Below are 13,610 nucleotides of genomic sequence, written 5' to 3' on the forward strand. Positions count from 1 at the left end.
GAGAAACGGGGTACACCCTGGACGGGTCGGTTACATTCACACCTAGCTGCAATTTTAGAGTTGCCAATTAACCAGCTGTCAGGTTTGAACCTAGGACCGTATTGCTATAAGGTGACAGAGCTGACCTCAGTAATAAACATATGCCAACAACGGCGGGAAATCTATCTACCAAGCTGTCAAAACATCATCATGGCCAACAAGAGTGTTCTAGAAGGAATATCGGCGTCTCAACATTGGATCTTAATGTCTTTTCTCTTTCATTTTGAAAAAAAAAAAAACAGTAAAGAGGCTGTGAATATAAAAATCGACAAAGACGACCTCAATTTCTTCTTGGAGATCAATCTCAGTGCACACCTCGGCCCACAGTTCAATTTTGGTCAATTTCTTGTTCAACGCTGCCACACACAAACATACAAACGAAGGTCTCTCCTCCTCTCCCCCAGGAATCATAATACTCATGAATAAACCTGCAAAAAAGATATTTCACGTTTGACTATTTTACTCTGGACTACTATTTTACTGGTTTAATTTTGTCAGTTCAAAGCTGCACCTTTATTGACCGAGCAGTTTTCTTGAAGCACATTTGAATTGAAATTGGGACAGCCTGCAAGATATATGCTTATAAAGAGCAGAGAGCGTGTGCATAGTTATTTGTTTATTCAAAACCTGTTTATTCTTCAAATATAAGACATGCACACACAACCTTAAAGGGGAAGTGCACACCTAGCTGCAATTTTAGAGTACATTAACATCAAAGTCTGTTTACAGGTCTTTTGGAGTACTACTGCATATGTGAAAAAATCCAGAGGGAGCTGCACCCAGTCTGATAAATTGCCTCATGCATTGTTAATGCAACACTTGTTGTTGTAATTGATAAAGTGTTTTGGGCTGAAGACCACAGGTTTGAAAATGAAAAACATCTGCTGATGTGGAGGCTGTTTGGGGCTAGCGGCTCAAAGCTACATTAGCTGTTACTAGCGTTAACACGCCAATATCTCAGACTGAACTGTTGGCGGTCAAGTTGCATTGTGGGTAATATAGGTGTGAGGTTTTGGAAGAAGAATGCATGTAAGAATAAAGACAACATCTTTTGTTCAGCTTCTTTGATACTGGTCCTTTTTTTCTGCTGTCCGTTGTGAGTACATCAGTGTTTTAGGACTGCAATGCTCGTTTTTAGTTCTGTAAGTAGAAATTTCAAAAGGTGCTGGTTTTTGTGATTAACCTGATGAAAATAATATTGCTATCTCTTTCAGATTCACCTTTTGTTGAGGTTGACTGTACTTATTCATGTCTAAATTGTCAAAAGCGTAACATAATATAACCTACAGTAAATAAGCCCGTAATATGTGCGGTTTCTGCAGAAATTGAGATAAAGCACAAAAATGATCTCGTATTGGTGCACTTTCTGGTGTGACCTCTGCCTTTGTCAGCATTTTTCAGCATGGCTATTTTGCTATTGAAAATACCGGCGGCCAGCACATCATTAGAGCGCGCCACCATCTGCGTGGATATCCACGACATCCAGCCGCCTTCGCAGGCAACTCTGTGTAGGCTGCCATTCTCACCTGGTATAAAGAGGTGGCGCGTAAATGTGTCGGGCCGCTCAATCACTGCATGCGCTAATGGACCGAGCGAATGGTTTTTGTTGTGGAAGCCTTTTGAAGCAAGAGTGCCTCACAATGAAATACAGGTAGCGCCAAAGTTGCCTCATCATACGAGCCATCTGCATCTAAACATGCAGACAATTCAGGCAGGTTTTCAGCCCATAGGCCTGAGAGAGTTCACTAGAAAGAGTCTGTCTTTCATAGTGCATAGAGTCGTTGTTGATGACTGATGTCTTTTATAATGCAATCTATCTATCTATCTATCTATCTATCTATCTATCTATCTATCTATCTATCTATCTATCTATCTATCTATCTATCTATACAATTAGGACATCTCATTTATAAACAGCTGATTAAGTCTAAAAACAAAGTGTCAGTTTATTGTTTTATTGTTAAAAAATTAGTCAATTCCCTAAAATGTCATATGTTCCAAATCGAATTTTTGATGCAAGACATTCAGTCAATTCTGAAAGACACTCTGTCAGTATTACCATTTAACTGAAGAAATGAAAACCCGAACAACCTCCTGTCTCTTCTTCTGCAGACACTCTCTCAGTGCCTCGCTGGTCCCCGCAGATTCCCCGAAGAGATCTGGGAAACTCAATAAAACACAGGTAGGCCTGAAGGAGAGTGTGTGGGTGAGTGTGTATGAGTTTGCCTATGTGCAAACACTCATCTGTGATAGATTTCCAGTCCAATTAGAAAGGGCCTCTTGCATAACTCATCTCAGTTCTCTTTCTCCCTTTGTCTGCCTTTGTCTTTCTCTCTCGCCCTGCTTGACTCCGAACGCTAGTGATCTGAAAAGTAAAACAATGCCGTATTAGTTGTGGGATCTCAGCAACCTCCAGAACGTGGGTGTCTTGCCTGCTGAAAGTCAGCGAGGTGGAGAGAGACGCTCTAATCCTCATCATATGCAGCCAAACTGAGCACAAGTGGAATTTATAGAGCCGTTATTTGAAGATTAAGGCTGGTTTTAAGAGAAATGCCATTATTCCATCCAGCAATCTCCTTGATGTGCCAATTTGCATATTTCTAACGTGTGCCCTTGATCGCATTGTTGGCCTGTTAAGATGAGTGCATCTGCGTAGCTGGTACACAATGCACCACTTTTGCTCTGGGGCCTCCGCTGTGCTAAAAAAACATTTCTTTATGCAGAATCTGCCCTTAATGTCACATCGCTGTTCATATCTGACGGCAGAGTCCACTAAAGAATCAGTCAGGGGTCGGATTGAGTCGTGTCTCCCAACTGAGGTGAAGGAGGGACCTAATAAAGCGATTCGGACTCTGTCAAACTATATTAGTCACCTGACATTAGCCAGCCAGCAGCACCGCTGGCACACAGGCGTCACATCAGTAAATACAGTCAACAGTCGCATACATGTTCGAACCTCTCAGTTAATCTCTGCAGGGAATTGGTTGCTACTGCGGAGCACGTTGTGGATCGGCGTGTTTGAGAAGAGACTATGTTATTCCCTTTAAGAGTGGCGCAGGCCTCTGAGCTCCCATCACTCGCGCTGATCGTCGTATTGATGTAAAACCCGGTGGCCTCCTCCTGCGCCGCAGAGCTACTCATATTCATTCGCACAGGGTTACTGAAGATGAAAATGAAATGGGCCCAAATTAAATCAGCAGGTTAGGGAGATTAAGGTAAACACTTTCGCAGAAGCAGCCTCTTCAGGCGCATCTATTGTATTCGCAGAAAGGTGACAGGGAATGTGAGGCCTTGTTTGGCAAAAGCTGTCAGAATGAGAGAATGTCATCAAAGGTAAAAGGTCAAAGAGTGTTCTCATCCACAGCTCTTACACTTCACACAAATGTGCCACAACTTGAAAGTGATGTCCTGGAAACATCCTTATCTCACCTGCTTTTCTTTCGCTTGCAGGTTTTCTACAAAGTACTGGATGTCCCAGACATGCATAGTATGTGGAAAGGGAATGTTGTTTGGACTGAAATGTAAAAACTGCAAGTAGGTATCCAGACTGATTTTTTGCCTTCAGTGGCATGCATTGCAACAGTAGTCATGATTTGTCTCTAATCACACATGTTGACATAAATTAGTGGTTTTGTTTGTTGTTGTTTTTTAACTGTTTTCTAGGTGACATGAACCCTTTTGTTTTAATACCATTTCCTGTCCCTTTGTGTGCTCTCAGGCTGAAGTGCCACAACAAATGCACCAAAGAAGCCCCACCTTGCCATTTACTGATCATACAGCGAGGCGGACGAGAATCCCTCAAAGGTATTTTTTCATGTCACATTTCACTTTTCATGAGCGTCAAATTTAATGTATTATGTGTGAATGAAGTAGTTATTTGGTGGGAAATGTGATTAACTGTCTTCAAAAATAGAGCAATGGACATTTCCTTAGTGTAACAGTAGTATGTTGTCATTTCTAGTGTTGATGATTGCAGCAAAGTGAATTTTCATCATTTTTACAAGTTACATCTACTACAAAAAAAAAAAACAAAAACTCAAGGAAAAATAAAAATCACCATTTGAGAAAATTGCTGAAGTAAAAATGAAAAGTACCTGGTCAATAAGATACTCAAAGTACAAGTTACTGCATTTGATATTTTTTTAGGGTGTGATGGCCAATGCAAAATAATGAAAAATGCAGTCACCATGGCCAACATTTAACTATTGATTGTCAGTAAATACCTCCAAAATGTCAGCCGGCTGCTTGTTAAACCACTGCGTCACGTTTTCTTACAAGTGTTGAATACACACTTGTGAAGAAAATGTGATATGTGTTTGTGGAGGCTTTGGAGCACCTTTGGCTGGGCACAAAATAATGTAGGCTGAAGTATCGTTCAGCAAGTGTTGAGGCACAAATTTTACTGCTGACTAATGAAATACTGTAGCCTACAGGGCGCTGTGACTTAGTTGGTTAAAGTGCCTGTCTAGTCAACAGGAGATCCTGGCTTGAATCCCAGCAGTGTCTTTTCGAAGGGGCGACTGTGGCTAGGGGCGCTTATCAGAAGGCCGTTGGTTCAACCCCTGGCCTCAGCAGCCTACATGTCGAAGCACCCTTTGGGAAGATACTGAGCCCTGAGCGTGTTAATGCTCGTAATCAGTCGGCGGCCTGGCTTCCATTGTGTGAACAGGTTAATGCAGGCTTGTGTTGTAAAAGCATTTTGAGTGGTTGTCAGACTAGAAAAGCACTATATAAATACAGTCCATTTACCAGCCTGTGCCAAAGATGCAATAGATTAAAAATGAGTTGTATTTATGTGGATATTAGTCAGTGGGTTAGTACCCACTGATTTAAGCCCTGCTGTATTCTGCTCTCAATATTATTCATATATTTGAACGTGTAGGAGTTCTTACAGCCACTAAAGATAATATTTTTTTAGTTGAGGCCCCATTTATAGAATGAAAGGCAGATGGAAGGTTATCTCCTGATTAATTAAGCCACTTAGGTTTGACAGAAGTGACTACGTCATGCACTGTTTGTACTGACACAGACAGCACTGAAAAAATTCCCATTATCTGCTATCAGAATTAAGATTCTTTTGTCCTTTCTCTGCCTCCCCCCTTTCCCTTTCTCCACCAAATAAGACCACCAAGGAACAACTCAAGGTAAAGAACGCTAATTAGACTTCTTCTACCCTTCTTCAATAAGAAAAAGCGACAGTTTTCTTAATGACATAGTTTGCTTAAGGAAACTTTTTTCCTTAACAAAGTGTCTGTATGCGATAACGAATGGATGGTGCTCAAGAAAGGGCAGTTTGTTCATTTTTCACATTAGAGGCAGGGCCTGATAAAGAGTTTTCCCCTAATTTTCCCAAAGCTATTATGCAAGTGTTGCAATTTTGCTCTCCCACAGTGCTCCATTGTTCCTCTGTGCTTTTTTTCTATAGTAGCTCGTCTGGTACGGACTGAATCAGTGCCATGTGACATCAACAACCCGCTCAGGTACACAGACCTGCACATCAGTCAGACGCTCCCCAAAACCAACAAAATCAACAAGGTAAGTGTAAAAAATAAACCTTGTATCGCAATCTGTGCGTAACCTGTCCTACATATCACATTCTTTCCATTTTTGGGGGCAGGAAAACGGTTATGAGTCACTGTGTCGTTCCCAGGGGATCATGGAACCGTACGAAAATATCATCAGCAGTATTGATGTTTGCACAGATGGATTTGTTTTCATACAGAGAATGTTTTGCAGCCAGCACATCTAACAGTTTCTCAGTTCCAGAGGAAAAAAGTTTATCACATGATTCCCATGGCGATGACACTATGATGGAAATGTTGTGAACCAAGTGTGTGTTAAGAAAGAAAGTGTGATCGTGAACATAACACAAAACACAAGATATGACCTTTACAAATCCACAGCGTTCATGCTTGTCCTGGAAAAATGATGGTAAAGGATAACTAGATAATGTGAAAATGTCTTAAACAGAGATCCTTTTTATATATGTTGGTGCTGTTCTCTGCAGTATTAAACTGCCATGCTGTTAGCTGCCGATAAATATACCACACTAGTGTGTGACACTTCGCTTTTATTGTTCAGGTTGTGGGTTTGGAATTCAGACCATTGTTGCTGTTCAGAAGTCTCAAAAATCCAATAAACCAATAGGAAAAAAACTGTGTTAACCTCCAAATAAAGAAAGATATATAGGAAATAATGAATATTCTCAAAGATGACCTGAGCGAGCCTGACTCTGTTGGATTGGCATTGTCCAAAATCATGTTAATCCTTCTTATTGGATTTCACTGAGTTCAACAGTTCACTTGATTAGCCAGATGTACCTGCAGTCAGGTGTTGGTTGTTTTTTTTGTTTTTTTTACAGCTTTCTGTGGCTGATGATGATCTCCAGTTGAAGTTCAAACTCCATGACTTTACTTGGGGGGATAAAAGGAGATAAAATCATCCACATCAGTGGTTGTACAACAGTTTTAGCTCATTCATTCCAAATTGCACTTACTTACATCTTTTCAGACCCTCAGACTTATGTCCCACCTTTAAGGCAGCCATTTATTTCTACCCATTTCAATGGACTACAAAAATCATTTTACAGAGACTTGAAAACTTTGAGGAAGATAATCCATCTGTCTTTATTTTTTCTGTCTGTTATGTTGTCATGACGTTACAGGTAAGAGCTAGGATCATTTTGAAACCTCGAACTGTTGGTGCATTCAAAGATGCTCTGACATGTGAGAATTGCCTGCTGAACAGAAGCAAATCTGTCATTTGCACTTACTGTTTGTCTCCTGGATTAAATTCTCTGCCAATGTGTATTTAACAAGTGATTTTTCGGCAGAGTCTGTGCAGGAGAGACTCATTGAAAGTTATTATTTGTTAGTTTTCACTGAAAAACTGGTTGATTACGCTCTATTATGAAATCATTTTATTTCAGAATTAGTTGAATTGAAATTGGACAGAGTCTAGACAGTGGTCGCGATGTAGATCTGAAAATTGAGTTTTGGTAACAAAGCTTAAAGTTACGTCCTCTGCTGAAGTGAACCGAGCAGCTGTGACGGCAGCAGCAGCAGATTAGAGAGGAGGTCACTGGACCTGGAGTTCAGCCTAGAGCTGGCTGTGATGAGGTGGCGATGGCAAAAGCAGCCCAAAGAAGAACTGTTTTACATTCTCACGGCAGAAAGATGATTCAGTTTTAGTGAACCCTGTGTTTTTGGATGTTGGAGCATCCTTAAATGTGCCACTGAAAGGAGTTTTTAAAATGCTTGCTGTTCACAACTGCAGCCCTACACAATGATAACATAACTTTGTCACAAAAGTAAAGGCAGTGTATTGCTCATTGTGATGGATTACCTCTGTTGGGCAAGTTTCGAGTCTCTGCAATTTGATTTTCATATGGAACTGAAATTAATGAAAACCAAGTGCTGCCTGGAAGGTAGAAAATCAATCAAGAAACTTCTGGTGTGATTCAGAAAGAGGCCAACACTAAAGTATTGAGTGCAAGCATTTTGTGATAACAGACTAAAACTTGCTAAATCACCAGCATTGACATTTAAGCAAAGCTTCTGATGACCTGTCTTTTTTTTTTTGTCTCTTCTCAGGATCACATCCCAGTCCCCTACCAGCCAGACTCCAGCAGTAATCCCTCATCCACCACCTCTTCCACCCCGTCCTCCCCGGCTCCTCCCCTGCCCAGCAGCGCCACGCCCCCCTCGCCGCTACACCCGTCACCGCAGTCAGCACGGCAACAGAAACAGTTCAATTTGACAGGTAATGAAAGACTTGAATACACTCAAATTTAAATATTTGACAGGGTGATCACAGAGGAGGCAATAAACTCTTACTTGACTCACACTTTTCAAGGATAACATCATATCTGATCTCAGGTGAATGTCCAAAAATAAGTTTGAGAGTAATAGAAAAAAAAAAGGTTTCTTCAGTAGCAAAAGTAAGTGATAATTGTCTGTTCACATGGTTACTAATAATAACCAATTTGGCATGACTTTTGGCATGACTTTTGACAAACCAAAACATGACAACAAGACTCCAGATGTAGCTCACAGCTTACTCACTGACTCCATGGCAACGTTATACTTACTATACTAGCTTGCATCCCCCAAAGGAGGAGTGCATAACCTGCGGCCATACAGGCAAACAAGAGGCACAGCAGTGTTTTGAGCTAAATGCTAACATCGGCATGCTCACAATCGCAGTGCTAACATGCTGATGTTGAAGAGGTATAATATTTACCATGTTCACCCTCTTAATTTACCATGTTAGCATGTTCGCATTTGCTAATTAACACCAAATGCAAATACAATGGAGGATGGTTGATGGAAATATGATTAGTTTTGCTGGGTTTTGGTCATAGACCAAGCTAGATAAAAGTCCAGAGGAGCATCAAAGTTATCCTGAGGGGAACATGAATGTCTCTACCAAAATTCAGGCCATCTATCCAACAACTGTTGACATATTCCAACCACCAGAAGAAACCTCAAATGTCAACCTCATAGTGTCACTAGTTGAAGAATCATGGGATCACCGAAGTCCGTAGGACACATTGTCTGGGAACCTTCAATGTCTGTGTCAAAATTTAATGGCAGTCCGTCTGATGTGTTGAAAGTTGAAATATTTCAATATGAACCAAAGTGGTGGACTCATCTCATTGCCATCCCCAGTGCCATGCTGCTAGCACGACCAAAGGCTATGTCTCATAATAAAGTACAACTAACTTGACAATAAATACTGAACTAACAGCAGTGTACGACTGCCAAGTCCACATGACTTCAGATCAAACTCCATCCCTCCTTTTGTCTCTCCCACAGCCTCCAGTTATTTCAAATACAAACAACAGTTCATCTTCCCAGGTAAGTGCCTTATAATTAGTCATTACCCATAATGCACTGCAACAAGCCCAGCAAAAGTAAGCAGGAGGAGGGCTCTTTTGATGTTGGTTGTGATTTTCATACCCACACTTTGGCCTGCTTTAAGACTCTTGGCCCCTACACCCACTTATTGCTTGTCTCATTTGGGCCTCCTAATGATTTGCCCAGACCCTTTGCTTTTGCCCACACTGGTACCGCACAGTCTATGCTCATTTGGCAGGTTATTACAGCCTGGAGTGGTGTGAGGAAAAGAACGAGGTGTAATTGAGACTGGGGAGACAGCTTTTTGGAAATGCATGAATATATAGCACGCAGCGCTGTACCCAGGTTCTGATTGTTGTAGCCACGCATATTGTTATCTGTTTTTCAGCTTAATTACATCTGCTACCATTATGAGCTGCATAACAGCATGGTCAAACACTACTACTAACTGCTAGTCCAATCGATCTAAAGCCATTGTGTAAGTGGAACTAATTCCATATTCATGTCATATTAAATTTACTGTAAATGGTGGCACTTGTTTAGACAAGAAAACCAAAAAAAAAAAAAATTGCATAAACCTCAGAGGGCCAATTACCTTACAATTTAAGATGTAGTATTTTATTGTCTTCACAAAGGTGCTTATTTTCAGTCTCACAAGGGGTGGAGTGTACCCCAGCGTACATTGTTGGGTAGAAGGTGAGAATACTCTACAGAAGCTGTCACAGGCTCCACAGACAGATCGACTAGCTCAGATTCACTCCAGTCCTCCCGGCTTCTGGTCTTTGGAGGAAATCCATGCAAACATCCATGCACACACACGAAAGCACGTCCGTCTTGCTGTGAGGCAACGGTGCCAACTACTAATGCACCGTGCCACAAAGGGAATGCTTGTTTGTGGCTCCCACTTTGTGTCACAAATTGTCAGCCTGTGCCAACACAGGCGGCAAGCGTGGCAGCGAATCCTCTGATGTCTTTCAGAGGTGGATGCGACACTACAGCTGACCTTACACATCAAGAACAGCAAAGAGAATCCGACCTGCTGTTTGTCTTTCTCTGATAATATGAAGTGCTGTATATGCTGTATGGCCTTTTATGGTGATCAAATTAAAATGTGCTTTTTCTACATGCTTTAAATACAAATACTGTAACAGTGCAGCATATCGCATTGCTGTGCATCAACACATATATTCTATGTTGACATACCACAGAGCCAGTGCCACTGTTCCAACCACAAGCCCATTTTCCCACACTGATATTTCCATACAAATAGTGTCGAGAAAAACACATGATGAGGAGAATGTGAGGGGTTTCCACATTTTCTATGCTGCATTCAAACAAACCACGCACAAACCAGATGCATGGAAAAATGAATGCATGGAAAAGTGTTGAATTCCTGCCAGCACACTGTCAGTGTTTTGAAAAATGCAACAATTCAGTCATATATTCACCGCATATTATTAGATGGTGAATATATGATGTGTGTGACTGAAATGTTGCCTTTTTCAAAAAGCCGACAGTGTGCGAGAATTCAGTCGTTTCCTTTGCTGCAGTCAAGCCAGCAGAAAAGATATAACCATCAACAAGGTATTTTGAGTTAATCACTCAAGTTAATCAGAAGGTTTTGTTGATAAGGATTAGCCTCTAAAATCTTGCAGCATCAGGGCACTTCCAGTGCATACCTAAAAATGATCCACTGTGTCTCGTTTGAACAAAAATCACAAACTGGGAAGACACAAAGCTTCATTCAAAAGTGTGAAGTTTGACAAAGTGAAATTAATTCTGTGTACAAGTTTGATATGAATCAACTAATAATAAGAATTTTCAGAAGCCTTGTTGGAGAGACAATTTCTTCAGTGACATAACAAAGATCAATGCTCCTGCGGCCATGAAGGAAGAATGCGTTGTGAAGCTAGACTTCAAGCGATAGCTGTGGGTGAAGTGATGAGTTGCTCATTGTGTTATTATTTAGACCTCTACACAGTGTTCTGTAAAATGTCATTAAGAGGCTTAAATATACTTCATTTTAAATTATTGATGAATTTTATCAGTGCTATCTTGGAGTCATATCCCGTTTAATAATCTGTTCACTTGATCCAGAATTGCGCCGCACATTGCGAAGCCTGTTTTAATATGCAATCTATAGATTAGCCATTAATCATCCTTCTGACATTTAATAATGATGATTGAGACATCAAGCCAATGATGACACATGTGATAAATTATTAGTATGGGCGCTATAAATAGCCACAGCTGTTACTGTTGGAGAACCTCGCAGATACAATGCAGTTATTTACATCGCACTTCTTCTTCTTTGCCGTTCCTCTCATCCACATGTCGAATGAGTGCTGGAGCACGCAGCAAGTATCACTATGTCGGCGTATGTTTAAGGGCGATCTACGTCCATTTATGTCTAACTGTGGGAGACCAGATGAGGCCCTTGCTTGCGTTGGCCCAATGATTGGGATTGATGAAACAGAATCAGATGAACGTGCGGCTTTATAAATCAGATTAAAAGAATGAGTCATAGCATATCATATTTATGTCTTTGTCCGTACGCACTGTTTTAGTCGTGAATCTGCACAGAGGTTGATTCATCTGTCCCCAGTCCTCTCGCATAGCCTCCTACGTTGAAGAGAGCAGAATTTCAAAGCGAAGCGTCTAAAGCTGGGTGCAAGAGACGAACCCGCCGTTCAAACCTTCATTGTTTCCGCCATTGATAACACCACTGCAACACGAGACGGAAGTATCACACATGGTCAGGCTGTGTCATGTGTAGTTATATTCCCCTTAATAACTAATTTCTTTAATTTACTCTGTGACGTGAGCAGCAGTGGGCAGGTTGACCTTGTCTCATTCCATGCGATCATTGTGTGAACGTTCTGTCTTTCATGATATGACTCTATCTCACCTAAATGACATCTACAACGGAAAACAATGTTAACGATGTTAAACAGGGTTTAGTACTGAATGCAACTTTGTTCTAATTTGTTGGCTTGATGTTTTGTGACCAATATCTCCAGATGTTGCTCCAGAAGCTCCTCCAAGCAGAGCACCGCAGGTCATCCTGCACCCTGTCCTGTCTGAACCAGGGTGAGTAGAGCCATTCAGTCAAACCACATGTCTGCCTTTAAAGAAGCGAAGACAGTGCTTCTGATCTTCATCAGGCCCATGTCTGCTCTCAGTCATCTTCCTCCACTCTGCATGCTCCCTCATCTCCTCCTCCCTCTTACTCCTTCTCCGTGGCTGCCGGTCAGAGGCCAAGTCAAACTTATTGGAGCACAGATATTTGGGTGACAATTTCAATGCGACGGACGACATGACGAATACTCAGAGACTAATGTTAGCATGGCCTTTAGTTCACGCTACACTTGGGATGCCAACTGGATTTTCACTGGCTCTTTGAGGAAGCCAGTGGTCACGGGAAAACAACCGGAAGAGGAGGAGGAGTGATGAGATGCCTTTCGACCCAGATGTTAATTAGATTAGGATGTCAATCTGTCATGAGAAACAGGGCAAGAGAACCTCCATCTATAGGCGGATGGTCAATTGTGATGAAATATGGGCTGTACCCATAGATTGTAATGGTTTAATCAATGGGAAATGATGCCACTGTTTATTCTATTTTTGAAATGTCAGCACGGTCCTGAAAAGGTCCTAGATAGAGAACGTCAAATGTTATGGGTTTTTAGATTAAGGTATAGGGCATGAGACAGTACATTCAAAAAAAAAAGCTGTTTTTGATGTCTTCATGCCAAATCCTCGTAGCAGCTTTGAGATAAAAAATGGAAAGCAAAGTCTAAATGATAAGAACCAAAAGAAAATGAAGGACTACAAATAAAGGCATGCATACGTCACAGTAGTCTCCAGGCGCATCTGATTAGAATGGGATCACTTGAAGATCTACGTTCTTATATCTTCTATAATCATTATGGTATACATTCCATTATATATCGATCATTATGATATACAAAAAGGTTATTTTTCTGTGTTCATATTACATGCAGATTAGATTCAACCATTGAGCTGTAAAGTTTTATTGCCCATTCTGTGCAATTCATTATGAAACATTTTCTTGTCAGTCCAACAACAAATACAACTTTGACAGCAAAGACCTTGGATATGTTTTAGTTGTTGGCTAACATAATAATCCTGATTTTAATCTTTATCTAAATGATGACAGGACAGCAGCAGACTCACGTTTCAGCTTCTCAAAATCATCAATGAAAGAAACCGTCATGAAGCTGATGCTGATGTCAGGCCGGGGCGAGTAGAACAATGACCGGTTTTCAAGCGACCATTTGCAATGCAGTGTTCCTTAGTTTGTGTTGAGCCAAAATGCACCAAATAATTTTATTATTATTGGATGACTCAGATGACTCTGACAGCAGGATCGTCGAATCAATAACCACAATGACCCAAGGTAAAGAGTGGAAGGGAAATGAAACTAGTGGTGAATGGAGAACGCCTTTGTGTGCTCCAGGCAGGGAAAACTGGTTACTTAAATAAATCCTTGTCAAGGTCCAAGGTCCAGCTCTATTGACATTTTTCATTCCTTATCCTCCTATAGAAATGATTTTAGGAACTGACTTGCAGTATACTATGAGGTATGTTTTTCATCAGAGCAGCTGTTGCTGTAAATAGAGAGATGTTGCTGAGAAAAATAAAATCTCTTTGCTTTTACACAAGCTTATTCTGCAAGCTAACCTCCCTGCA

The 13,610-nt window shown here is 41.0% G+C and overlaps 1 protein-coding gene across 1 annotated transcript in view; it reads left to right on the plus strand.

The window, feature by feature from the left end:
- The window catches only part of ksr2 (kinase suppressor of ras 2), an 86,992-nt gene that overhangs the window by 61,249 nt on the left and 12,133 nt on the right, over positions 1-13,610 (plus strand). The window contains exons 7-14 of the mRNA XM_041937596.1: positions 2,152-2,221; positions 3,490-3,573; positions 3,758-3,843; positions 5,163-5,183; positions 5,465-5,574; positions 7,632-7,800; positions 8,856-8,897; positions 11,918-11,987. Coding sequence (XP_041793530.1) covers positions 2,152-2,221; positions 3,490-3,573; positions 3,758-3,843; positions 5,163-5,183; positions 5,465-5,574; positions 7,632-7,800; positions 8,856-8,897; positions 11,918-11,987 — 652 coding nt within the window. The remainder of the gene's footprint in view (positions 1-2,151; positions 2,222-3,489; positions 3,574-3,757; positions 3,844-5,162; positions 5,184-5,464; positions 5,575-7,631; positions 7,801-8,855; positions 8,898-11,917; positions 11,988-13,610) is intronic.

This window comes from Chelmon rostratus, chromosome 5 (genome assembly GCF_017976325.1).
Source record: "Chelmon rostratus isolate fCheRos1 chromosome 5, fCheRos1.pri, whole genome shotgun sequence".
NCBI classification, from domain to species: domain Eukaryota; kingdom Metazoa; phylum Chordata; class Actinopteri; order Chaetodontiformes; family Chaetodontidae; genus Chelmon; species Chelmon rostratus.